This window comes from Dama dama, chromosome 1, assembly GCF_033118175.1.
Source record: "Dama dama isolate Ldn47 chromosome 1, ASM3311817v1, whole genome shotgun sequence".
Taxonomy (NCBI): Eukaryota; Metazoa; Chordata; class Mammalia; order Artiodactyla; family Cervidae; genus Dama; species Dama dama.
In genome coordinates this window covers 75,266,440-75,292,901 of record NC_083681.1, presented here as the reverse complement: position 1 = coordinate 75,292,901, position 26,462 = coordinate 75,266,440, and the positions used below count along the sequence as shown (strand labels likewise).

The 26,462-nt window shown below is 61.2% G+C and overlaps 2 protein-coding genes across 12 annotated transcripts in view; one reads left to right on the top strand and one right to left on the bottom strand.

The window, feature by feature from the left end:
- Nucleotides 1-1,352: 1,352 nt before the first annotated feature.
- On the top strand, nt 1,353-19,363 carry MYBPC3 (myosin binding protein C3). Its single transcript, XM_061150491.1, has 31 exons — nt 1,353-1,377; nt 2,485-2,751; nt 3,322-3,435; nt 3,514-3,606; nt 3,696-3,844; nt 4,972-5,089; nt 5,580-5,628; nt 5,896-5,925; nt 6,105-6,158; nt 7,408-7,425; nt 7,689-7,843; nt 8,785-8,917; nt 9,272-9,396; nt 9,470-9,575; nt 9,668-9,834; nt 10,187-10,352; nt 11,333-11,439; nt 11,525-11,554; nt 12,406-12,545; nt 12,750-12,830; nt 13,495-13,654; nt 13,963-14,067; nt 14,163-14,351; nt 15,618-15,755; nt 15,886-16,053; nt 16,620-16,708; nt 16,813-17,008; nt 17,231-17,370; nt 17,558-17,717; nt 17,789-17,925; nt 18,191-19,363. Exons 1-31 carry the CDS (start codon nt 1,353-1,355, stop codon nt 18,524-18,526), a joined length of 3,945 nt encoding a protein of 1,314 aa, XP_061006474.1. The 3' UTR covers nt 18,527-19,363.
- Nucleotides 19,364-19,966: 603 nt separating this feature from the next.
- The window catches only part of MADD (MAP kinase activating death domain), a 40,519-nt gene continuing 34,023 nt past the window's right edge, over nt 19,967-26,462 (bottom strand). For 7 of the 11 annotated variants that reach the window (XM_061153315.1, XM_061153287.1, XM_061153252.1 and 4 more), the window contains 6 exons: nt 25,292-25,456; nt 25,024-25,096; nt 24,833-24,939; nt 22,784-22,853; nt 21,093-21,139; nt 19,967-20,809 (listed from right to left, as the gene is read on the bottom strand). In XM_061153315.1, coding sequence (XP_061009298.1) covers nt 20,705-20,809; nt 21,093-21,139; nt 22,784-22,853; nt 24,833-24,939; nt 25,024-25,096; nt 25,292-25,456 — 567 coding nt within the window. In that variant the 3' untranslated portion in view covers nt 19,967-20,704. Of the gene's footprint in view, nt 20,810-21,092; nt 21,140-22,676; nt 22,760-22,783; nt 22,854-24,832; nt 24,940-25,023; nt 25,097-25,291; nt 25,457-26,462 lie in introns of all 11 variants that reach the window. The other 4 variants (XM_061153335.1, XM_061153325.1, XM_061153307.1 and 1 more) reach the window with 2 other exon arrangements.

The following is a 26,462-nucleotide window of genomic DNA, read 5'->3' as shown; positions in this document are numbered from 1 at the left end:
AGTGAAGGGCTGCTGTGGCCATGTGAGGCGGGAAGCTTCATGTGTCTGGAAAGGAGTAAAGTGCAGCTTGATCAGGAGCAAGGATGAAGCCCCAGAGCTCCCGTCAGGAGCAGAGCAGTTCACGGGATCCCTGCTGGCAGGACCTGACACAAGTGACCTCCTCCCATGTACCCTGGCGTCTGGTCGCTCTGGTCTCTGGCCCACAGCAGGGGAGAGAGAAAAAGATGAGCCACGAAACCTGTATGGGCTTTGCTTCCAACAGTAGCAAGAAGAGGCAGCCGACAGCCTGGGAGTGAGGGAACTTTCCTGAGCAACCTGCAGACCTCAGAGAATCCAGATTCTGGTGACTTTTGTGTTGGGGCAGACACCCTGCACAGTGACCTGAGCCCTCAGGCTGGGGAAACCCAACCATAATCCCCCTCCATGGATCTCTGAGCCCCGAGAGAGGGAGAGTGGAGCCCAGTCTCTTTGAATTTTTATGGATTAATTTTTTTCTTAATATTTGGCTGTGCCATATGACATACGGGATCTTGGTTCCCCCACCAGGGACTGAACCTGGACCCCAGCGGTGGGAGCACAGAGTCCTAACTAGGACCACGAGGGACGTCCCAAAGCCCCAATTCCTTTTGAAAGACAGCCCAGGGACACGAGAGTTAAACATGTTAAACACGAGTTTAAACATGGTTAAAATGGCAGAAGAGAATGGATTTATGTTGAAAGGGATGGCAAGTTTTGACCACACGGACAATGCTTGTATATAGAATTCCTCTCTCCTGACGATGGCGGGGCAGGGTACAAATGACCTTCCCTGATAATGGGTCTTGCTCACAGTAGGTCACATGTGATTTGCTTCTTCCTGTGTAGCGCTGATGTTCTTTGTGACTTTGGCGGGGTGGGGGTGTGGAAGCAGTTGTGGGGGGCAGAAGGACACAGAGGAGGGAAGCCGGGACTCAGGGTCTGTGCACGTAACCATCGCCCGACACGGATGCATCTGACCCGACAGCGTCAGGGTTCTGGGACCCGCACACTCCCACTGCACAATTTGCCTGTCACAAGGACACACGGACGGGGCTTGGGGTGCCCCTGTGTTCACTGAGGGTTGGGGGGCAGAATCTGTCCTTTTGGGTTGGTGGGGGAGGCGCTGGAGCCAGCGGAGAAAGCCAGGGCCACACATTCTCCTGGAGAGCCCTTGATCTCGGGAATTTGTCTATATTTAGCAGGTGTCCAGGCAGGGTGCAGATAAGGAGGGCCGGGAGAGGGGGCGGCCCCTTATATAGTCGGGGACCGGATCCCTGCTCAGAGTCTCTTTGGGTGGCCGTGCCTGCTCGGTTCCGGCTGTGACCTCTCTCGAGATGCCCGAGCCAGGGAAGAAGCCAGGTAGCTCCAGGCCTGGGCTGGGGGCCGAGCGTGGGGCAGGGAGGGCCGGGGGCACCCACGGCTGGGGGGTGGGCCCAGGAATGAGCTCCTGAGGGGTTCCCAGGACAAGGGCTCTGTCCTCCTGGGTTCTTTTTCGATTCTCACTTTCTCCTTCTCATCGTTTTGATGAGAGTGAGGGTAAACCAGGGTCAGGGGCCCAGAGGGGGAGACAGCCAAGGCAGGAAGCCCCCAGGGCTATCGCCCCACTGTCAGGATGCCGGGGGGCCCCTTCCCTGCCTCCATCCCCATCTTCTGCAGCAAGGTTAGGTCCCGGCTTGCCTTTTGGGGAAAGGCTGCTGCAGGAGGCACCCCAGGATGGCTCCAGACTCGAGCCAGCAATCTCCCTGAACATCTTGGATGGGCCCCTCCCCTCTCTGGGTCTTGGTTTCCCCAACTGTACAAAGAGGGCTTCGGTGGGTCAATCCAGCTCTGAGAGTCTCTGCTTTAGCAGCCTGCGCCTCTGTGGCCCCCACACCAGGCGTGGCCCCCACACTGAGGTGATGCAGGCCCTCTGCTCTGGGAGAGGGTGGTCAAGAGGTCCCTGAGCCACCGCCAAGGGCAGAGAAAGTCACAGCCTGGAGTCCCCGCCCTGGCCTTACCAAGGTTGTCCAGGTCGGGGATCAGCCCTCCAGCCCCAGCCCCCTCCCAAGCCAACTTTATCTCACTTGCTGATTCCCAGCCCCAGGCCCTTAGAGGACAATTTTAGCCACGTCCAAGTAGGCAGAGTGCTGGCCCCTTGCCAAGGGCCCCAGTTGGTGGGGGCTGGGCTTCCACAGGCAGAGAGGGTGGGCTATTCAGGGACACACCTAGCAAAATTCCTGTATGGTGGGTGGACCACAGGCCTGGCTCTCCCACTTCCTGGCTGTGTGATCTTGGGTAAGTCACTTAACCTCTCTGAGCCTCGGAGCCCTCCTCTGGGGATAATAACTGCACCTACCTCATAGAGCAGTTGGAGCATTAAACAAGGTGATCCATTAAAGCGCTCATCACCTTATTTGGTAAGAGGGGATGTAGGAGTGGGTGCAGGGGTAAGCCAGGGGACCCCTGCAAACTCCACTGGCCCCTCAGTCTCTGCCTTCAGCAAGAAGCCACGGTCCGCAGAGGTGGCCGCCGGCAGCCCTGCCGTGTTCGAGGCCGAGACAGAGCGGGCAGGCCTGAAGGTGCGCTGGCAGCGGGCGGGCAGTGACATCAGCGCCAGCGACAAATATGGCCTGGCAGCAGAGGGCACGCGCCACACGCTGACGGTGCGGGACGTGGGTCCCGCCGACCAGGGCTCCTATGCGGTCATCGCTGGCTCCTCCAAGGTCAAGTTTGACCTCAAGGTCATAGACGCAGGTAAGCGCCTGGGCGGCCTTCCCTGAAGTTGGAGCAGCCCCTCCAGCTCTCCGTCAGTCACGGCACAGGAGATGTCCTCCCAGTTTCTTGCCTTGGATCTGGGTGTGCCCTCAGCCTGCCGTGGCCTTTTCCTGTTTTCTGTAGCGAGACCTTTCTGAGTGTCCCCACGAGGCTCCCCGGCCCATCTGGGCCGTTCCGGAGGTGGGGGAAGTTCAGAGATGAGTCAGACGTAACACTGACCTCCCGCTGGACACCCCCACATGGATGGGAACTTGGTGGGCTGGGTGTGCTGGCAGGGAAGCCCCGCGAACTTGTGGGCGTGTGCCGAGCCCCAGCCCAACCTGACGGGCTGGACCAAGATCCGAGCCTAGAGGAAGAGAGGAGAGATGTTCAGGCTGACCCTCTGAGATGAGGGGACAGACAGCTGGTGAGGGCAGGGAGAAGGTGAAACGCAGGCTGAATTGACTTCCCACAAAGATGGGAAGGACCAGGGACAAGAGAACCGGTGCGTGTGGGGGAGGGGGCTCTGATTAGAAGCTGCTCCACAATCCTGGACCTGATCCCCTCCAGCGAAAGCGGAGCCTGTGGCAGTGCCTGCTCCCACCCCCGCCGAGGCCCCTGGAGCCCCTGGAGAGGCCCCGACCTCCGCCCCTGAGGTGGAAGGAGGCTCCCCGAGTCCCGAAGGTGAGAGGAGCGGGGCAGGGAGGCCAGGTTGGTGGGTGGCAGTGTCCCAGGGCAGGTCTCAAACTCCTCTGCCCACAGGGACCAGCTCAGCGGCCCCCGAGGGCCCTGGTGCCCCTGATGACCCCATCGGCCTCTTTGTGATGAGGCCACAGGATGGCGAGGTGACCGTGGGTGAGTGTGGGTCTGCTGCCCCCGGGGTGAGGTGGGGGAGGGAGGCACAGGGCGCCCCCCAAGCCCAGACGATCACCCCTCTCCTGCAGGTGGCAGCATCACCTTCTCAGCCCGTGTGGCCGGAGCCAGCCTCTTGAAACCACCCGTGGTCAAGTGGTTCAAGGGCAAGTGGGTGGACCTGAGCAGCAAGGTGGGGCAGCATCTGCAGCTGCATGATAGCTACGATCGGACCAGCAAGGTGGGGCCCGCGGGCACGGGGTCACGGGGAGCTCACAGCAAGGGGCCGCAGGGCGCCCCCGGAAGGCCTGGGGGGCACAGGGAGGCAGGGGGGCACTGTGAGACCCGAGCCACAGAGGAGGTGCAGAGAAGGGGCGTGGAAAGCCTGCAAAGCTGGCTGGGGGGCCAGCGGCACTCAGCGAGCTTGGGGAGGCTCGGAGGAGGGTTACTGGGGGGCACGGAAGAACATGGGGGCTCAGAGGCGTGACAGTCTCACGTGTGTGCTCAGTCGTGTCCGACCTTTGCGTCCCCACGGACTGTAACCCGCCAGACTCCTCTGTGCATGGGATTTCCCAGGCAAGAATACTGGAGTGGGTTGCCATTTTCTCCTCCAGGGGATCTTCTCTACCCAGGGATCAAACCCACGTCTCCTGCGTTGGCAGGTGGATTCTTTACCACTGAGCCACCAGGGAAGCTGTGATAGTCTCAAGGGGGCATAATAAAGCCTGGGGGGCACCAGTCAGTGAGGGTGCAAAGGCCCCAGGTGGAAGGCTCATGGGGCCCTCGATGAGCACCCACAATTCTCTACACATACGAGGAAACCAAAGCTTGAGAGGTTGCTGTTGGTGGTGCCGGGTCACTCAGAGCCAGGCTAGAAGCTGTGCTTTGACTCCCAGCCTTTGCTCCTCCCACTCTTCCACAGTCCTGGCCCAGGCAAGGGGGCTTCTGGAAGGGTAGGTGGACATGTTCAGTTGTGTGGGCAGTGCCCTGAACAAAAATGCCTTTTTTGGGGGGGGCTGAACTGCGTGGCTCGTGGAATTCCTAATCGGGGATCCAACCTGGGCCCATTGCAGTGAAAGCATGGAGTCCTAACCATTGGATTGCCAGGAAATTCCCCCCAAATGCCTTATCCTAAGCGAATGCCCCTTGCCTTGTAGCCACCCTTGATTTCTATTTCATCACCACCCTGTGCCAGCAGATGGCAATGCGTCTTGAGAAGGGGCCCCGTTTTTAGATATCCAAAACTGAATGGATTCATTTAAGCCCCGAAGGGTGAAAAGGTCGGTGGTCCTCAGCCACCCCGTCTCCTTTAGGGTGCAGGGCCTCGTATCCTGGCCTCCAGCCTTCCCTGACACCTCACCTCCACAGGTCTACCTATTTGAGCTGCACATCACGGATGCCCAGGCCACCTTTGCCGGTGGTTACCGCTGTGAGGTATCCACCAAGGACAAATTTGACAGCTGCAACTTCAACCTCACTGTCCATGGTGAGGGGCCCTCTGGCGTCTGTGGGGTTCAGGCTCCCCATGGGTCTAGTTCCCACACCCGCCTCCACTTCCCAGTACTAAGGGGGATGCTGAGGCCTGACCATACGCCCGCTGATCACACGCCCAGTGCTATTCACACAGAGCATGCAAGAAATACATCGGAGCTTTTAGGGTTGGAGTGGGGCTTGAGCTCAGATCTCATCTGGGGTCTTTATCATCTTGATGTCTGATGATTAGGCACTAGTGAAGAGGGAAAGGGTGAGTAGAGAGATGAGAGGGAGATGAATGTGGAAGGTATTGGGGAACATAAACTGCACCACATCCCTGGTTCCTTGATGCAGGCTGGGCAAGGCTCAGAAGGCAGGTTCCTGGGACAGATGCCCACTGTCAAGGGGTCACAGATGAGCAGGCCTGTGACACCAGGAGATCCCAGGGCAGGCCCCCTCTAAAACCTTCCCCCCTGACTCTCATCCCCCCTCTTTGAAACCAGAGGCCATTGGCTCCGGAGATGTGGACCTCCGATCAACTTTCCGCCGCACGTGAGTGGCCCTCTCTCCTCAGGGCCCGCGGGGGAGGCCAGTGCTGGGGTCTGTGGCCCCTTGGGGTCAGGGCCAGGATTATGTGAAGGGCCAGGGCTGGGGAGGGATGTCAGGGGCACCAGGACTGGGGTTGATATGGGGGTCAGAGCAGGGGCATAACATAGGGACCAGGGCTTGGGGTAATGTGAATGGGCAGACTGAAATGGATGGGTGTGGAAGAGAGTAAACTCCCCGGGCAGGTGAAAAACTTGAGTCTTACCCCCGCAGGAGCCTGGCTGGAGGTGGTCGGCGCATCAGGTACCCCTTCCTATCCACCTGTGTGGCGACCCCAAGGGTCTGAGATGGGCAGGGTGCACCCGTGCAGTCAGTGTCCCTTTCTCTCACTGCGCCCCCACCCCCACCCCAGCCCCTGCTCCCAAACACCTCCTATTAATAGTTGGCTCTATTGTGGCTTTACTGGGGGTTCCTCTCCGTAGTGACAGCCACGAGGATGCTGGGACTCTGGACTTCAGCTCGCTGCTGAGGAAGAGGTAAGCCCCAGGGTAGCAGCTCCCAGAACATGCAGCTCCCAAATTCCGGCCCTGTGGTTTTCCAGCAGCGTGACCCCAAGCAGGTCGTGCACCTCTCTAAGCTGGTTTTCTTGTCCATCAGATGGGACAGTCCAGGTGCGGGGAAGCGTCAGAGGGCACAGCAGAGGTTACACCCCGTGAACTAACATCCCCACACTATTCCCATGACCAGCCTACACTTGAGTCTGTGATAGCTCTTCTCAGTAGGCTCTGGAGACCCAGAAGTGGGAGAAGGCTCCAAAGCCTCAGGAATTGCCCACCTAGCCCCACCCAGCACAACTGACTTATGTTCTCTGTGTCCTGTCCCCCCCGCTCTTGGACCCTGCATTACGGCCAGTGCTGCTTCAGCCCAGAGAATGAGCATTGGGGTCAAGTGCTTTGGGGGCAGCAGGGCGATCCCCACCAGGGCAGGTGACAGATGAGAAGGCTGGAGATCAGACTGACCTCGGTGAGGACCTGGGCGAGGATCTCCACTGACTAGGGAGAGTCTCTGAGCCTCCGGCTCTCCTGACACTCACCTATCAGAGCTGAGGAGGAATAAACAAGGCCACGGGGGCCCTGTAAAAGGAATGGTGTGAGTGCAGGGAGGAAAGTGGAGGTGAGGCCCCACGCGCTGTGGTTCATGGAGGGATGACCCGTGCCTTTGTTACTGACTCCACACTTGTACTGCGTGCTGCATGACAGGCCAGTAAATCGAGGGACAACTTGTTGGGGCAAAGAATACTGACTTTATTCAGCAAACCAGCAAACCAAGAAGATGGTGGACTAATGTCCCAAAGAACCACCTTAGCCCAGATAGAATTCTGGTCTCTTCTACTGAAAGGGGGAGGGCGTGTGGCTGGTTATTGCAGACTTCTTAGTAGAATGTTTTGTTCTTGCAGCCCTCCAGGTAGACTTGGTCACAGTGTTCTTGTAAACATCCCACAAGACAATCGTTATCTTTTGTAACTTTTTATCTCTATTCAAATGAAGAGTGTTCTATACCTTTAACCAGCCAGGGAGACACAGCCTTGAGAATGGACTATCATATACTTTATGGTTCAGGGTATAGACAACATGCTTTTACAAGGGTGCAGAGCCAGCTTGACTAAGAACAGGCAACAGAGCACAAGGGTTAGTGCTAAAGGCATGGACTCAATATGGAGTCACCTTTGTTCTTCTCTGTTCCGCCTCTAATGTGTACACTGCCTTTCTGCCCTACCTGGAGCAGCAGTTTACGGACCCCGAGGTGAGTGTCCCAGGAAGCCTGCCCCACCCCCCCCCGCCCCACCCTTATCATCCCTACTTCAGCCAGGAGCCCCTCCCAGTCCCCCACACTGAGCACCTAAGGCCTCATGATCCCTGGAACTGGCCCGGGATCCACTCCATTTCAAGCTGCCCCACCAGAAGGGAAGGGTCAGAGGGGCAGGGGCAGCTCCCGCTTGGGGAGGGGAGGGGACGGCAACTCTGTCCTGGCCATGGGGGCCCTGAGGGCTCGCCACGTGGATGCAGGCTGGAGGCCCCCGCCGAGGAGGACGTGTGGGAGATCCTGCGGCAGGCGCCCCCGTCGGAGTACGAACGCATTGCCTTCCAGCACGGAGTCACCGACCTGCGGGGCATGCTCAAGAGGCTCAAGGGCATAAAGCGGGACGAGAAGAAAAGCACAGGTGAGCCTCCCGAGCAGAGCTAGGGCTGGATGAGAGCCTGCGCACACGTGCACGCACGGCGGCGCGTGGACGCAGGCACGTGCACGCAGAGCGGCGCGTGGACGCAGGGACGTGCACGCACGACGGCGCGCAGACGTGCTCACAGGAAAGCGAGCGGCGTCCTGGTTGACTTAGAGGCACCCGGGAAGGGACCTTTTGGGTGAACGTCCTCTTCTGTGGAGGGAAAAAGCCAGGGTGCCCGGGTTGGCATATGGTCGTACAGAAAAAGAAAAGGGCAAAGTTAGCCCAGAGACGCCACAGGAAGAGGACGGAGCCCAGGCCAGCCCTCCTCTCCACAGCCAAAGCCAGGAGACCCCTTCCTCCCCTACCCGCCCTTGGTGAAAAAAGTAGCCTGCTTGATTCTCCCCATGCCCCCCAGAAGGGGAAGAAGCCAGTTTAGCCCAGAGGACACCCCGCCCCCCAACCTGGGAAGAGAAAACCCTGGTTAAGCCCCCTCATAGGCAAACAGAACAGGTGGGTGCAGGTGAGCGCGCCTGGCCCCCACCCCAGGTGGGTCAGAGGCGAGGGCTCAGGCCAGCCCTTCCCCATCACGGGCTTGACATGGAGGCCCTGGAAATCAAGTTCAGACAGCAGAGGCGCCTAGAAGGAGGGCATGAACCTGGGGGTTGCTGCAAAAACAGACTGGAGAGGAAGAGAAGGCCCATTTGTCCCATCACCCATTCTCCTGCCAAGCTCCGGCCTTTCTGGAAGCCCCGAACCCTAGCCCTGAGCTGAGCAGGTGAAGTGGACCCCAAGGAAGGAAGACAGAGGGAGAAGCAGCTGACAGAGATAAAGAGACAGAGCCTCAGCAGAGGCACAGAGAGAAATGTGGGGAGGCAGGACCTTGTCCACCGGGCCTGGGCCAGCCTGGGGAGCAGGGGGCTGAGGGTGGGGGTGCTCAGCCTTTCAGAAGAAGCTGCAGCCAGCCTACCAGGTGAGCAAGGGCCACAAGATCCGGCTGATGGTGGAGCTGGCCGACCCTGACGCCGAGGTCAAGTGGCTTAAGAACGGACAGGAGATTCAGATGAGCGGCAGGTGAGGGCGGGAGTGGGGCCTGGGGGTGCTGGGGCGGGCGAGGGCTGCTCCCCCACCCTGCTGTCCCGCCTCTCTCTCCGCCCCTGCCCTCGGGCCAGCTCTCTCTCTCTCTCCCCCCATTTCTCTGGGTTCTGATTCCCTGTCTCTCTTTCTGCCCGGCTCTTTCCCTGCTCATTTTCTCTCCATCTCGCTCCTCCCATCGGGAGTGCTCCACTGGCCTCTTCTGCTCCACAGCAAGTAAGGTTCCTGAAAGTCTTGGGGTGGGGCACAGGGGTCCCGACGGGGATTTGAGGGGCATCCAGGGCCCAGGCGGGGCGTCCATGGGTCTCCTGCCCCCACCCCGGCCCTACCCAGGTACATCTTCGAGTCCATCGGCGCAAAGCGCACGCTGACCATCAGCCAGTGCTCGCTGGCGGACGACGCGGCCTACCAGTGCGTGGTGGGCGGCGAGAAGTGCAGTACCGAGCTCTTCGTCAAAGGTGGGCCCGGGACCCTGAGACCCTGACGGGGGCCCCACAGAGCAGCCCACCTATCACTCCCTCCGCTTGACAGAGCCCCCCGTGCTGATCACGCGGCCGCTGGAGGACCAGCTGGTGATGGTGGGACAGCGCGTGGAGTTTGAGTGTGAAGTGTCTGAGGAGGGGGCGCAGGTCAAATGGTGAGTGCAGCGGCAGGGGGTCGTGGGCAGGGCCGGGGGCCTGGGGTGTCCCCAGAGGGGGCCCTGGCACCTGCTGCCCGCCCTCTGGCCAGGCTGAAGGATGGCGTGGAGCTGACCCGGGAGGAGACCTTTAAGTACCGGTTCAAGAAGGACGGCCAGAAACACCACCTGATCATCAACGAGGCGACCCTGGAGGACGCCGGGCACTACGCGCTGCGCACCAGCGGGGGCCAGGCTCTGGCTGAGCTCATCGTGCAGGGTGAGGCCTGGGGGGTCCCCGAGGCCCCCAGCCATGGACGGGAATTGAGCAAAGCCAGCGTCGAGGCCAGCATGGTCCTGGACGTGTCACTTTAATACCTCAAACCTCCCCTTTCTCATCCGTAAAATGGGGATGCTGGGGTGACCATCAGGAGAGCCTTGGGAGGTTCAGATGGGCCTGGTTAGCGTCACCCACCTGGGCGCACTCAGATTCCTTGTGTACACAGCGCCGTCACAGGCACACAGGCATTGCACTCATGCACTCGTGTGTTTTCACAAGCCCACGAGATCTCCGCAGAGATTCCCACCCACACACACCCTGCCCAGCTCACTGGCTCTGCCCTGCCCCCCAGAGAAGAAGCTGGAGGTGTACCAGAGCATCGCGGACTTGACGGTGGGTTCGAAGGACCAGGCTGTGTTCAAGTGTGAGGTGTCAGATGAGAACGTGCGGGGCGTGTGGCTGAAGAACGGAAAGGAGCTGGTGCCTGACAACCGCATAAAGGTGTCGCACATCGGGCGGTGAGTGTGCAGGGTGTGCCAGGGACAGGCTCTCAGAGACACAGCAAGAACCAGAGGCTGAGATAGAGACACAGACAGAGGGAGGGACAGACGCATAGAAAAACAGACTGAAACAGAAAAAGAGACGAGCAGAGAGATACTTAGCACTGAGAGTGAGCTAGAGACGAATATTGAGAGGAGAGAGAGGGGAGCAGAAAGGGACAGGCACACAGTCAGGACAGAGACAGACAGGAAAAGGGGTACACAGAAGTGTGGAGAGGCAGACACATGCAGAAAAGGAGGGTCCACTAGAGACAGGAGGAAGTTGGAGACAAAGACGAAGTAGTGAGACAGGCAGGCTGGGACCCCCAGCACGTGACCAGTGCAGGGCAGGGCGCTGCGGGGCATGGCTCTGGCCAGGGGCCCTCACTGTCTCCCACTCTCTTACTCATACCCTGAGTATCTGGGCCAGCCCGTGCTGGGCCCAAGGTCACAGAGATTAATGTGACAGGTCCCTGCCCAGTCTCCAAGGGCCCAGCCAAGGGGACATATCTACACTGCCTACCTCTGAAATCAGGCAAGGGAGTGGAAAAATTCAAAAGCAGAGAAAGACAGCACTTAAAAAACCATTTCTTTGGCTGAGCTGGGTCCTCACTGCTGTGCACCGGCTCTCTCAAGGGGAGCGGGGGCTTCCCTTGAGTTGCAGTGCTCGGGCGTCTCGCTGCGGTGGTTTTTCGTTTTGAGGAGGACCAGCTCTAGGTGCAATCGCTTTAGTTGCTCCTCAGCATGTGAGATCTACCCAGACAAGGGATCGAATCCATGTCCCCTGCGTTGGCAGGTGAATTCCTAACCACTGGACCACCAGGGAAGTCCAAGAAAACACTTCTGCACACCATTGAGCCAGGGCAGGGTGGGGGCTCCCTGGAGCCCTGGCTGGGCTGTCTGGTGAGGTATGGGGTGCGTGGCCTAGCAGGGTCCCTTGAGCCACCACTGCCCTCTAGGGTCCACAAGCTGACCATTGATGACGTCACGCCTGCAGACGAGGCGGACTACAGCTTTGTGCCAGAAGGCTTTGCCTGTAACCTGTCTGCCAAGCTCCACTTCATGGGTGAGTGGGTGCTGAGGGGCAGAGGGGCCCCTGCTGCTGGGCCCAGCCTGCACCCTGGTGCCACTTGCTCTTCTGTCTCTTGCAGAGGTCAAGATTGACTTCGTGCCCAGGCAGGGTGAGTCTTGGGCCCCTGCATCCTGCCTCCCCTACCCCGCCAGGCTCTCCCCTCCACTTACAGAAACAAGGAGCCGGGAGTCGGGACCTGGCTCAGCCTGAGGCCCAGCCTCAGCTCTACCACTCCCGACCATGGGCCAGCTGTGGTCTGTCTCAGCCTCAGTGTCCTCACCTCTAAGACAAGGACCCCAAAGTGGCTCCCCGATGGGCTGATAGGAATGACGACCTAAGGTGGTACACGTGAGCTTGCAGAGGACGTCACAGTTGTGGGGTTTCATTATTAAACCTTTTCTGCTTTTAGAAGTACCTCTCCTGCTTTTAGGTTAAACTGTAGTCAGGCATTTTAGGATTTTAACTTGGGGAGAATCGTCCAGGCTGAGGCAGGCTCTAGGTCAGGGCTTTCCAAACAGGGTTCAGTAAGTTTGAGAAACCCTGAACCATCTGTCCTACTGCTGCTTGATTCAGAAAGTGCATTGGCATGTCAAAGGCTCTGAAAAGTCCTACCTAACTTGGTTTAACCCAGGGTTTCTTAAATATTTTCCATGGAAATTTTTTTTTTCTAGGAAGACACTGGTGTTCCCCCAAACACAACCTGAGACATGCTATCCTAGGTGACCCAATGTTATGAACCTCCCTGGGAACTTCCTGGGGAGAAGGCAGTGTTTTAGGTGTTGGTCGGGCAGTGGATACACAGGTGTATATGTTTGTCAGTACTTATTAAGCAGTATCTTGATAAAATAAATTCAGAAAATAAACCAACACCCAGGGGCGTGTGCTTCTTGCAGTTTTTCCTTCTTTCAAAGGCCTGGGGCCCTTTTCCTCTTTCTCTGACCTGTCCCGTCTCCCTGCCAGAACCTCCCAAGATCCACCTGGACTGCCCTGGCCGCGTACCGGACACCATTGTGGTGGTGGCCGGAAACAAGCTACGCCTGGACGTCCCGATCTCTGGGGACCCTGCTCCCACTGTGATTTGGCAGAAGACCATCACAAAGGTACTGTGGACCCCTCCCCCACGTCCCCATCTGTAAAATGGGTGCATGGGGCCAGCATGGTCCCCACCCCACCTGTGCACGCCCTACAGCTGGCCGAGAGGGTGGGCAGAGACACGGACTGGGGGTGCTTGGCACGGTTTCCCTCCAGGCCGAACCAGACCTTCCTCCTCCTCCCTCCCTCCTTCCTTCCTGTTCTGTGTCCAGGGGAAGAAGGTCCCAGCAGGTCCAGCCCCCGATGCGTCAGAGGAGTCGGGTGCTGGTGACGAGTGGGTGTTTGACAAGAAGGTGAGCGAGGCTGGAGGAGGTTTGTTCGCCTGCCGTCAGTTTCTGTCCATGTGGTATCCGCGCTCAGGCGAGGTCTCTGCGAAGGCGCTCCATCTGGCCAGCCGTGTTCCCGCCCCAGGCAGGGTCTCCACGGGGCCCTCAGGCCCCAGACAGACATGCTCACACCCTCCACACCCCAGGAAGTCCTCCGGACTTGGGGGCTCCCCGGCTCTTGTCTTCCTGAGCCCGCCTTGACTGTGCTTCCTCCCAGCGGGGGAGTGGGTCCCTGGCCCTTTTCAGTCGGAGTCGCGGCCGGGGCACTGCTCCTGGCTTTTCTTCCTCCTCCACATGCTGCTGCTTCCTCTGCCCAGCTGAGGTCTTTTGAGATCGTCACAGTAATTGTGTGAGGTCATGTAGATCAGATAGGGAACCTGAGGATGGAGCAGACAGGTGATTGCCTGAAGTTCCCTGACACAGCGAGGGTTGTGCTCCAGGCAGGTGGTGGGAAAGGGTCTTGGATCAGACGCTCGCACAGTGCAGTTCCCACTCAGGCTGCGTCTCCCCAGCAGACCCAGGGCTGAGCTCCATGCCCATCTCAGGGCTGTCGGCGGCTGCAGAGGCTGCAGGAACCGCTGGGGTCGGTCTGACTTGAGTCCCTCCCCCCCAACTCCTCCTCCCCCGCCAGCTGCTGTGTGAGACAGAGGGCCGGGTCCGAGTGGAGACCACCAAGGACCGCAGCATCTTCACCGTGGAGGGGGCCGAGCAGGAGGACGAGGGTGTCTACGTGGTCACGGTGAAGAACCCCGTGGGGGAGGACCAAGTCAACCTCACGGTCAAGGTCATCGGTGAGGCGGGGGTCCAGGGGAGAGCGCAGGGGGAACCAGGGAGGACCTGTCCGTTCAGTCGTTTAGCCTCTCGACGGACGTCGCGGGCCCCTCTCAGACCCGTAGAGCGGGTTGGGACTTGGACTGGGGGCATACGGGCAGTGGGGGGCTGTGGCTAGCTGAGTGCAGGCTGGTGACCTGATGAGAACCGCATTCTGGAAAGATGGCAGTGGGTGCCGGGGCATGGGGGAGCCTGTTGGTTAGGGTGGTGAGGGGATAGGCGCCGTTGGCCCTGGCTGGGCAGGGCGCAGGAGGGTCTACTTCCCCAGATGTGCCGGATGCTCCCGCGGCCCCTGAGATCAGCAAGGTGGGCGAGGACTCGTGCACGGTGCACTGGGAGCCCCCAGCCTACGATGGCGGGCAGCCAGTCCTGGGTGAGCTGAGGGCATGGGCCTGAGCCCCGGGCAGGGCGCGTGGGGCAGGGGGCTGCGCTGCAGGCCGGACCAGTGCGCCCGCCTCCCCTCTCCAGGCTACATCCTGGAGCGCAAGAAGAAGAAGAGCTACCGCTGGATGCGACTGAACTTTGACCTGCTGCGGGAGCTGCGCCACGAGGCGAAGCGCATGATCGAGGGTGTGATCTACGAGATGCGGGTCTACGCAGTCAACGCAGTGGGCATGTCCAGGCCCAGCCCCGCCTCCCAGCCCTTCATGCCCATCGGTGAGCCTGAGGGTGCCCCCAGCCCTGCCCTGGGCCACCCCAGCCAGGGCCCAGTAACCACAGCTGCCCTGTGGGGTGCATTCACACCCCTCGTCTTCCCTCACTCCCGTCATCTCCCAGGTGAAGAAAGGGAGGCTCTGAGAAGTAAATGACTTGTTTGGGGAGCCCAGCTGGCAGGGGGTGGAGCTGAGACTCACCTCTCTAGCCTCACTTTTTGCATCTGTGAAGTGGGGGTAATGACAATGTCTGCTTCACAGAACTGCTGTTAAGATGGAGTGAGAGCATGCTGGTGGAGCGTCTGGCATAGATGGTTCTTTTCCCCTGTTCCCCACTCTCTGCAGCCGGGGTTTGTGAACCAGGGAAGGGGTGAGGGCAGTGGGGTGCTGAGGGTGTGATGGGTGTCTGTCTCTGGAAAGGGCCTTGGACCAGGAACCAGAGATGGGGTTGCAGAACCAGCGCCTTTGTCCCCAGGAGGAATATCTGGAGTCATGGGCTCCCCCGAGCCTCAGTTTTCACATCTGTATGATGGGGGGTTGAGAAGTCCCCAGGAGGAATGTCTGGAGTCATGGTCTCCTCCGAGCCTCAGTTTCCACATCTGTATAATGGGGGTTGAGAAGGTAGAGCAGCCCCCGAGGGTGTGGCACTCTTGAGGACCCCTGTTGGTGTCAGGACCCATGAGTCTAGGGGCGGGGTGGCTGGTGGTAGTGGGGCAGACACAGGGAGGGGCACGGTTTAGTGAGATGGCAGGAAGAAGATGCCCTGGGGAGAAGGGCTCAGGCCTCCCTCTTTAGGGACTGACAAACAGCAGCCCACTCCAGTATTCTTGCCTGGAGAATCCCATGGACGGAGGAGCCTGGTGGGCTACAGTCCACGGGGTCGCAGAGTCGGACACGACTGAGCGACCTCACTCACTCACTCACTCACTCAGTTTTCTCAGCTCACTTGTACAATGCCAGGAGACTTCCATGTTTTGGGCTAGTTTTCCCTTTAATTACATCTATAGCATCTCCTACACCGTCTGACAGAAGCGACTCCTTCTAAGCATGTTGGTGTTTTGAGTGTCTTTTTAGATCTTTCTTCAGTAATTGCTGGTGCCATTTGGGTGTGTGTGTGTTTCTGAGTCTCTCTAGAGACATGTCTTTTAACGAAGCTGGGTTATTTCTCGAGTGCTTGAAGGCCAGTGGAAGGGGGAGGGTTTCCCTGGATCTTCAGCTTCGCCGACTGGTGCAGCCTCGCTCAGACCCCATCTGCCTCCCCTCTGTCCAGGCCCGCCCAGCGAGCCCACCCACCTGGCGGTGGAGGATGTCTCCGACACCACTGTCTCCCTCAAGTGGAGGCCCCCCGAGCGCGTGGGAGCTGGAGGGCTGGACGGCTACAGCGTGGAGTACTGCCGGGAGGGCTCCGGTGAGGGCGCCCCCAGCCCCCAGGCTGGCCCCCATCCCCCTGCTGGGCCCATCAGCCACCAGGGAGGTGGATGGCAGGGTGTGGACCCCGCTGGCCTTGCCCGCTCACCGCCGCCTCCGCCCTCCCGCAGGCTCGGCGTGGGTGTCCGCCCTGCCCGGCCTGATCGATCGCACGTCGCTGCTGGTGAAGGACCTGCCCACGGGCGCCCGCATGCTCTTCCGTGTGCGGGCGCACAACATGGCGGGGTCCGGGCCCCCTATCACCACCAAGGAGGCAGTGACGGTGCAGGAGCTGCTGCGTGAGTGCCCCTCAGGCAGCGAGGTGGGGGCGGTGGGGAGAGCCTGCCAGAGACGCCGGGCCACCCCTCTACCCCCCGGCTGCACGCGCGGGAGGGGCGGGGCCTCCCACGTGGCTGCCCATGTCATTCCCGGTTCGGAGCAGGGAAGGTCGTTGCACCATCACTGTCGAGCTGTTCTGTGGGTCTCGCAGCTCCATCAGGTCGGCCTTCTCCACATGCTCAGGGGTCAGGTTGGCCCCTGGGGGTATCCACTTGCCATTAGTCTGTCACCAGCAGAGTGGATCCTTGAGGATCTGCTGCTTAGAGCTGACAGAGGAAACAGCAGGGTGCATTGAGGCGGAGGCTTAGATTAGCATCCTGGCCTGTGACTGACTGGCTGTTGCACCTTAAATAAGTCCCTTATCCCCTGGTCTGTGCCTGTGTCACCGTGTGAGGCGGTGGCGGCGGGAGCTCTGTGACCTTTGGGGCCGGGGCTGGGTGGCAGGAGGAGAGGGGGGCCCAACCGCGGCTCTCCAGCCTCGTTCCTGGCCTGCAGGCCCCGCCAAGCCGCTCTCCTGTGCCCACAGAGCGGCCTCGGCTGCAGCTGCCCAGACACCTTCGCCAGACCATCCAGAAGAAGGTCGGGGAGCCCGTGAACCTCCTCATTCCTTTCCAGGTAGGGCTGGCTCCCGTCCCGGCATACTCGGGCATCCTCAGCAAGGCGGACGCAGGGGCCAGGAGGGCAGGCCAGGCTCGCAGCTGAGCTGTGCTCCCCCGCAGGGCAAGCCCCGGCCTCAGGTGACCTGGACCAAGGAGGGGCGGCCGCTGGCGGGCGAGGAGGTCAGCATCCGCAACAGCCCCACCGACACCATCCTGTTCATCCGGGCCGCGTGCCGCGCCCACTCAGGCACCTACCAGGTGATGCTGCGCGTGGAGGACATGGAGGACAAGGCCCAGCTGGTGCTGCAGGTCGTCGGTGCGTGGCCCTGGGGCTTCCCTCCGAGCCTAAGCCCCTCCAGTCCCTGAACGGGGCTGCCGCTTGTCATCTTGCAGGCCTGGGGCCTCTCCTCTGGGAGGCCCAGAGCCCCTGCCGAGGATGGCAGGCCAGGTCCTGGCAGGCAAGGGGGCCCCTGGAGCCTGGCATCCCCTGCTTGTGCTGTCAGAGGCGTGGGCTTCCACCTGAGTCTGTCTCCTGCAGACAAGCCAAGTCCGCCCCAGGATATCCAGGTTGCAGAGGCGTGGGGCTTCAATGTGGCTCTGGAGTGGAAGCCGCCCCAAGACGACGGGAACACAGAACTTTGGGGGTACACGGTTCAGAAGGCCGACACGAAGACCATGGTGAGCCTGGGGGCCGGGCCCCATCCCTGCCCGGGCCCAGCTGCCCTTCCATGCCCTTAGGCGGGGCCCTCCTCCTCTCTGCGCTGGTTCCCTCCACAGTGAGGGTGCAGACGACAGGGGTGCCCGAGAGAGGCCCTGGCAGCGAGTAGGGCCCAGCTCAGGGAACCCGCCCTCCCCTCCCCTCCAGGAGTGGTTCACTGTCCTGGAGCATTACCGCCGCACCCACTGCGTCGTGTCGGAGCTCATCATCGGCAACAGCTACTACTTCCGGGTCTTCAGCCACAACACAGTGGGGCCCAGCGACAGAGCCGCCACCACCAAGGAGCCGGTGCTCATCCCCAGACCAGGTGCTGGGCGGGGCCGGGAGGCGAGCCTGGCTGGGTGCCGCCCTCTGGGTGCTGAGTTCTGACCCCCACAGGCATCAAGTATGAGACACCCAAGTACAAGGCCCTGGACTTCTCCGAGGCCCCCAGCTTCACCCGCCCGCTGGTGAACCGGTCGGTCATCGCCGGCTATAACGCGACCCTCTGCTGCGCCGTTCGGGGCAGCCCCAAGGTATGGACCTGCGGGCGCTGTTCCGGGCCGACCCAGGAGAGTGGCCTGGGGGCCCCCACCTCCAGCAGTGCTCCTCCCAGGCTGGCCCTGCTTCCTCGCCACCCCTGGGGGTCAGGTCCCTCCGTGAACAGGGCTGAGACAGTCCTGCTGGCTCTGTTTGTCCTCAGCCTTGGCTGTAGTTTGAGACTCCAGGGGGAGCTCAGAGGAGAGAGAAACATCTGGTGTCCCTCAGCCTGAGAGCTCCCTCCCGCCCTCCCATCTGCAGCCCAAGATTTCCTGGTTCAAGAATGGCCTGGACTTGGGCAAAGATGCCCGCTTCCGCATGTTCAGCAAGCAGGGAGTGTTGACACTGGAGATCAGAAAGCCCTGCCCCTTTGATGGGGGTGTCTATGTCTGCAGAGCCACCAACTTAGAAGGCGAGGCCCAGTGCGAGTGCCGCCTGGAGGTGCGAGGTGAGGAGCCACCGGGCCAAGGCCGGGTGCCCCCGGGGACGCTGGGCTTCTACCCTGCCGCCCTGGCCCAAGCTGCCGCCCTGGCGGAGCGCACACTGGCACTTGCGGGCGGGACTGGCCCCTGCACTCGTGCCAGAGCCGCTCGCTGAGCCTTCCCGGGGGCGGGGGCCACACGTGGTGCTGGAGGGGGCAGCACAGGTTCAGCACGGCCGCCTCCTCTCCCGCAGTGCCTCAGTGACTGGGCTGGCTCCCTGCGGATGGCCAGGTAGGTGCTCCAGATCGCCCTTGGTCCAGGGGCAGCCACCAGGAAGTGGCCTGCAGGAGGCTCTTAGGGTTTCAGCCCAGCGCATTCAGACGGGAACCTCACTACAGGTGCAGCTGGAGCCAGCCCGTATGCCAGGAGCCTGGAAGGAAGCTGCACAGGCCACCTTCGCACTGCTGGATACGTGTGCAAGTGTGTACACTAGAGTTGGGGGGGGGCACCCGTAGGGCAGCATAGTCACGGTGAGCAGGCACATTCTGACCTCAGCGCTCCATGCAGAAGCCCTCAGACCCTTGTGTGGGCTTTGGAAGTGACGGCTGGGGACAGGCCTTTCTGGCCTGCCGCGTTTTCTCAGCGTGTAAGGGCAATAAAAGATTGGTGCGGCCACTGAGAACTGACTCTTCCTGTCCCAGGTGCCTGTTTTCACAAGAAGTGTGGGGAAATTTACATTGAAAACCAACTGAAGGCAGGTATTCTTTCTCCCGGATGAATTGAGGACCAGCATAGGATCCTAAATTCTCAAAACATGAATAGAAGGAACTTGGTCTCCCTGATCTTCAGTAGAGGAGACTGAGGAGCTGTGACAGAGCAAAGTGTATCATCAGCAAAAGGGCCAGAAACCCCAGGCTCTGCTGTCTTTGTCCTGGTGACCGAGGTCACGGTAGCCTGGTGAGGGGTAGTGATGGACGTCCGTGTTTCTTTGCCCATAAGGCCTGGGGTGGAACTGTCCCAGCTGCTTTGGGGTCCCAGTAGGCAAAGAGCCTGCTGCCCACCCATAGCTGTGTTGCACGGGCAGAGGGGATCCTGTCTGGAGAAGACAGGGAACCAGGAAGGTGTGTGGGGGCCAGGGCCCTACTCGGCTTCCCCTTTTCCACCAGCAGTTGGAAGCCCGTCACTGATTTCCTTTTGGGAGGGGGAAGCCAGCAGCTTTCAGAGGTGCTCTGATAGAGTGGGTTTTTCCACGCTATAGGAAAAAAGTTCCAGGAGGCTGGTCCAGGGGTGCTTCTCGGATTCCTGCCCCACCTCAGACACTCCCGGTCTCCAAGTCCTGGCGCAGTCCTGACACCGCCCTGGGAGCTGAGAACCAGGCCTCGGTCTCTTTCCGGCCCCAGTGAATGCCTGCTCCCTGTCAAAGCCGTTTGGCCGCTCCCTCTAGTGGCGCACTCGGAGCACAGCCACCTGGGGGGGGCGCCCCTTGGAGCTGGCCGCGGGGCGAGGTGGGGCAGGCACGGCCTCAGCTCCCGACTGCCTTTGTGGAGTGCGGTCCGGCCCTCCTCGCACCTGGGCTGAAGGGCCTCACCGAATGCTTGGCAGCCAGGAACCCGCAGGGAGTTCAGGACATTTATTTCACATTCACACCTCTGTACAACTTCTATAAATAGTATGGAGCCGAAATATTTATAGTCCCTCTGCTGCCCACTCCCAGGCTCGCCCGCCCTCACACACGAGTGAGGCCCGGACTGGCCCTTCCCCACCGTACCCGGCTCTGGGCGGGGCAGCCCGCGGCCCCAGGGGTCTCCTGCCAAGGCGGGCAGGCCGCAGGGAACCGCCGCTCAGCAACGAAAGGGGGTCAGCGCGGCCAGCTGTGGGGGGAGGCCGTGGGAGCGGCTGCCACCCGGGAACTGCCCGGGGAGCAGGGCGGCCCGCTGCCTCTGCCGCCCCCGACCCCTCCAGTCCCTACCCACCCCTCGCCGGCGGCAGGACGAGCCGAGACTCCCCCAGCTCCCTGGGGCTGCCGGGTCTGCCCTGGAGAGCCACGACGTCACCGACGAGAACACAACACAGACGTCTCAACGGCACGCGGCAGGGGGCTCGCATTGCGTGTCCTCTCGAGTTCTCAGGAGCCACTGGCCCGACAGGGGCGCGCGCGCACACACTCACTCTTGAGCCCTGAGGGGACAGCAGGTTGGTCTGGGGGAGGGAGAGGGAGGGGGACAGACTAGCTCAGCCCCGTGGGACACGCTGGGACACACACACACACACACACGGAGCGCCTCTAAGCTGCGGCGAGAGGCCCGCGGAGGTCGCGCCGGGGCACCAGCGAGGGGCAGCCTTCGGCGTGCCATCAGCTGGAGACGGGCCGGGGTGGGCTCCGGAGGTCCGCCTCGCTGCTGCGGGCCGCAGCCACGTATGAGAAGAGACACAGCACAGAGTAGCAGATCTCGTGGGCCTGGGTGGAAAAGAACCAGCCGGGTCAGCGTCCACGGGCGCGCGCTCCGCCATCCGCACTAGTGGACGGCTGCCAAGTGGGGGGCTCCTGGCCTCCAGCCGGAGGCCCCGCGAGGCTGGAGCGGGCCAGCAGCCCCGCTCCGCGCCAGCGGCACCTCTGGCCTCCAGACCACACTCGCCTCGACCACTGCGTCGCCCCGCGCCCTGCGAGGCCCGCCCCCCTCCTGCTGGAGTGCCCTGGGAGCCCTCTGCAGACCGGCTTGCGGGGCTGGCGGCACACTCACCATTGGCGTCTTGTACTTGTGGCTCACCACTTCTTTAATTTCAGGAACTAAAACCGGACGGGCAAGAGACAAAACAAGAAAGTTCAAAACTTAAGAGCAGTGATGCCACGCTCCCCCAGGCGGCGGCGCCCGGCACAGCATCCCCTTCCCCTCCGGGCCTCGCCCAGCCCCTGGGAGCGAGGGGACACTGGCCCAGACACCCTGAGGTCCGCAGCTCACCCCGCGGGCAACGCCCCAGCCCAGCGCAGGCTGGCTCCGCCCCGCTGGTCGCTGCTCCGGTCCTGGCCCCCCCCCGAGGACCACCGCGGGCGTGCCCAGCTTTCGGCCGGGAGAGCAGTTTCCTAGCCTGTGCCTCACCTTGCTGGGACCCCGAGTGCTCAGCCCCCTGCCCAGCCCCACCCTCCGGCCAAGTCAGCAGGCGCCCTGCGCTCCCAGCCCCGAAGCGGAGGCTCCTGAGGCGGGACGAAGCAGGGCCGGGACACTAAACCCACCAGACTTGGGAGTTTCCTTCCCTGACGGCAGGAGAGGCCCAGGCCTGCCCGTGTGAGGGAGAGCGTCAGAGGGCCCTGGAGCAGAGACGCCGAGCAGGAGAGACAGGCGAGGACAGCACCCGGGGGAGTGATGGGGAGCGTCAGGCAAGATACACACAGGTCACAGCCCAGGGGCAAGACTGGACCCCCGGCCCCAGCCCCACGGGGCTGTCGCGCAGCCGGAGCAGGGAAGCCGGTCCCCCGGCCTCAGCCCTGTCCCAGCCCCAGACCAGGAGGGGGTGGCGTCACGCCCCCAGGGGGCCCCTCCTCCTCCTGACCCTGGGAGGGGAGTTCGGGGCCCAGAGTTAACAGTAAATACACTCGTCCAAGGTAGAACAAGAAGCCCAGGTCCTTCTCCTGAGCCAGAAGACCCCCCCCCCGCCCCCCGAAACATCTCTCTGGCAAAAGAGAGAAAGGCGTACAGAACCGGTGAGCCAGCGCAGGGGGTGGCGGGTGGATGTGGGGAAGGAAGGGGCTGGAGGGAAGGTTAGAGACACGCTGGCGATGGGAGCCCACCCACCCGCCGCAGGGCCCGAGGCGGCGGGCGGGAGCCTGGGGAGGCAGCGAGGCGAGGTCACTTTACCTGCTGGAGAACGAAGGTTTTCATAGCAGCGACGAGGGGCACAAAAGAGTGAAGCGCAGACACAGCAGGGACTCACAGCCCCGCGTGAGAACCCAGACACCGCTCAGCCCTGGGCGTGGGGGGGCCTGGCTCCCGGCTATCCTGCTGTCTGCCTCTGCAGCTAGGCCTGCCTGCGACCCTGCGTGGCCCCGGGGCGGCTGGATGAGGCGCTGGGCTGCTAGAGGGACCGAGGCGGGCTACGCGAGCACTGCTGAGCGGGACACGGCTCAGCCGCTCTGCCCCCAGGACTTTCTGACTTCCAGCTGGTCAGGCCCAGCAAGGGGAGGCGCGCTGGCTGGAGGAGCCCCGCAGTACCAGCGCTGAGCTCTGGGCCGGCGTTAAGCCTCGGCTCTGGGGCCTGTTCTCTGGCAGCACTGGCTAGCCTTCCTGCCTCCCTTCTCTTGTCCTCCCTACGCTCCTGCTCCTCCTGACCTCTCTGCAGAGGCGCTTCTTCTCTGTCTCTAGTCCCTCCTCTGGAGCTCCGAGGTTTGAGTTACTGCCATGTGAGTCCAGACCTAAGAGCAAAATAGTGTAATTACCAAATTCCTCCAGGACAAAGACGCCTCGGACTGTATTGCACTTTTTAATGTGATTCAGCTCTATGAAAACCTGCAAGAGAGGGAGGGAGGGAGCGGTAAGGCCCAGAGGCTCCCCCTCCGCTGAAGAGCCCCCTCTCCCGGCTACAGCCCCGCGCCCACACCGGAAACCTATGTCCCGAAGGGGGGGGGGCGCGAGAACCCACACACACACAGCTCAAAAGCGCCAAGAAGCGAAGACAGCAGAAAGGGCAGTACCTTCCGCTCCTGGCCGGAGGAGAAAGCATGGGAGAGAAAGGAAGGTGTTAGTTTTACCGGTCAAAGCCAACCCCAAGGCCCCTCTGCCGGCCTGGGCTGCCTGCCCGCACCCTCCGCCCGGGGCAGCGCTGGCAGGACCCGGCGCCCCGGGGCCCCCCGCCCTGGCCCCTCGGCGCTCCACCACACCATGCGTCCTCCTCCGGCACCGAGGGCTGGCACAGGCACAAAGCTCTCCTCACACTGTCCTGGGGGAGGTGGGGGGCATCTTCCGTCAAACAGGATCCAGGTTCTCCCCGGAGTGCGTGGTGATGGCGGTGACAGCCGCCACTGTGAGCACCCACTGGGAGTCCTGCACACACTGTCTGTCTGTCTGTCCTCACATCTCCCGGGTGGGGCATCACGCACAGGTGTGGGATCACCCGCGTTTCACAGATGAGGACACGGAGGGTCAGGAAGGGTTCTGCCCGCGGATAACAGCTGGGATCTGAATCCGAGTACATCCTGACTCCAAAGGCCATGCAATTTCCCCCTCAGCAGAGCCCCACCAGGGGGCCACCGCTTTCTCCACTCCAGCTGTCAGGAGGTAGAAGATGGGCCCCGAGGCCAGGATCTCAACGAGAGTCAGGGTCTGACCATCTCTCTCCTGGGGCAAAGCCATAATCCACAGACTGTCCTGTACACACTGTGTAATGCTTAGACGCAAGGACAGTCTGGGGCGGGTGCTGGGGGTGGACCAAGGTAAGGATGGGGCTCATTCACTGAGACCTGTTCTTCGGAAGGTGAGGCTTCGGGGGAGGCCGCAACCCTCAGGTGCAGTCCAAAGCCTGGCCCCCAACAACTGCTGGCGCCTCCGTGGTCCAGAAAACCGCTTAAGTAAACCCTCTGTGGGTGGACCCTCAGGTCTTGAGTATACTGTTTAATGCACAACCGTGGCCCAGAGTGAAAGTGCTTCTGCACGTACCCTGCCCAGAAGCTGGGCAGCTGCTCCCCACCACACCGAGCTGCCCTGAGGGGGTTCTGAAAGAAGAACTAAAATGGAAGCGGGGAGGGAGCCCCCGAGTCCAGGCGTTCACAGTGCACTCGGGTCTGGCTCAGAGCCTCGGGGAGGGCGAGGGAAGGCACTTGTGTGAAGAGTCAGGACTGGGAACGGACCTGGGATGATGCGCGGGCCTCAGAAAGGAATTAGCTTAAGGAGTGTCCACTGAGAGAAAATGTAATGCTGAGTTAGAAGACCAAGAGGAGAAACGGTCAGCTCCTACGGTGGAACCACAGGGAGGGCAAGATGGATCCAGAAGTGCTCCCCGGGTGGGAGGCGGGCGAGGGAGTGGGGTCTGCGGAGCAGGGGACAGAGCGGGGCACTCAGAGGAAGGAAGAGAACAGAAAGGAGGATCAGCAGGGCGAAAAGACGAATTTACACACACTCACACACACGCTTCACGTGCACCAGAGGACCAGCTGGCCTAGACTCTCACAGCGAAACCACAAGCAAAAGCACACCCTGGAGCAAGGGAAGGCGACGAGGGCCGGGGGACGCTCCCACTCACACTGAGCTGAGTCTACGGCAGGGCCGCGGCCCCCTCTCCCCACCCCCCTGGCACAGCCTCCCTGCCGCAGCTTCGCGGGGTGGGGGCGGCCAGTGTCACTGCGCCCTCCCCTCGGATCGCCCTCTGGTCCAGCTGCCCGGATGCTCTCACTAGCCCCGGAGGCCTGGCTCGCGTTCGCGGAGGGGGGAACCTGGACACTGGACGCCTGCAGCGCGGGGGCTGGAAGCCTCCGGCCACCACTGTAACCCACCTGGTTGTGCATGAACTTGAGGTTGATCCCTTCGAGGGTGACCTGCAGCAAGCCGCCCTCACCGGTCTTCAAGTCCTGCACGGGGAACTCGCCACCAAGTTCCGGCCCTGCGGCGAGGGAGGGCGCTATCAGCTACCGGAGGGGGGCGAGTCCCGAGGCCCGCAACCTCCGCGGGGCCACCCCCTCCTCACCCGGCTTGATGCTCTGCTGACGGGCGGCGGCGCGCTCCATGCTGTCCTTCACGCAGTAGTACAGCTCCCGACACTGCGGCACAGGGGACGGCCGTCCAGTCAGACCATACCCCGGGCGCTCCACCCCGTCCCCGAACCCAGGACCTCGGAGGCAGCTGTAGGTGGCCCAGCCCGCAGCAGAGGCACGTGGATGCGTGGCTCCCAGGACGTTCCCTTCCCCCACCTCCCGCCCCGCCCCGGCACACGGAGCTCGGGAGCCGGGAGGCACCTTCTTCGTGTAGAACTTGTTGAGCTGGGTCTCGGAGCCGTTTCGGCGCCACAAGCAGAGCACCTTGGTCTTGGGGCAGTAGGTCATGTTGATGAGCTTCTCGTACCACCAGCGCTCGTACACCGTCCCGATGTTACTGCGCAGCACCACGCAGTCGTCACACACCTGCGGGGCGGTCGGCGGCCCTGGTCTCCTGGGTCTCTCCCGCCCCGGGCCTCACCGTGGGCCGCCCCGCCCCGCGGTCAGATGCACGCCGGGTGCTAAAAGCATCCCCCAGGTCAGGGTTCTCCCCCGACACTCAGCCTAACTTGGGGGGAGACGCAGACCCTGAACGGCTGGACATGCCGTCCACCGGAAGGGTTTCTGGAAAGAGGAGGGGCCACTGAAAGGAACTCGTGGGCCAGTAAGGAGCCCCCGTCTCACCTCAGGGTTGATTAACTCTTACATGTTCTGGACATAAAGTACGCGGAGGCCATCTCCTGCCTCTACCTTTCAATCTTAGGGATCATCTCTTTAGTGACTGAGGCAGACTTAACCGAGGAGGAAAAATGGGAAAGGAACACATTTTCTAACCCTGGCTCAACTCCAGTTCTGTAGAGATTCTTTTCAAAAATTAATTACACCAATGATACATGGACATTGCTTAATGCAATAAAAAGAAAAGTTATCCAGCACAGGATGATATAAATTAAAAGGCGAAGTTCTCCTTCACAAAGTTCCTCTTTCTTGCTCAACATTCTCCTGCAGGCCAATGAATCTGTCCATCTGCCTTCAGTTGTGGAGGAGGCAGTTCAGCGCGATGGGTAAGAGCACCAGTCTAAGATCTGACTGCCTGGGTTTAGATTCCGGCTATCACCTTACTTAGCTGTGTCACCTTAAGCAAGTTAATCCGTGTCTGTATGTCCTCATGTATACGATGGGGACAGCAATAACTTCAAGGAGTTATTGTGAAGATTAAGTAAGTTAATGTGAATAAAATTCTCAAAATAAAGCCAGGCACGTAGAAAGTACCCGAGAGTCAGCTACTATACCAATAATACAATTGTGATGTAGGAAACAATAATTATGGTGACCGTACTGATGATCCTCCAATCCTTCTGCAAAGGAGACTTGTCTTCCCGAGTTCTGACCACGCTCTGTGCTGGTGTCACACTGGCAGCACCTCAAACTC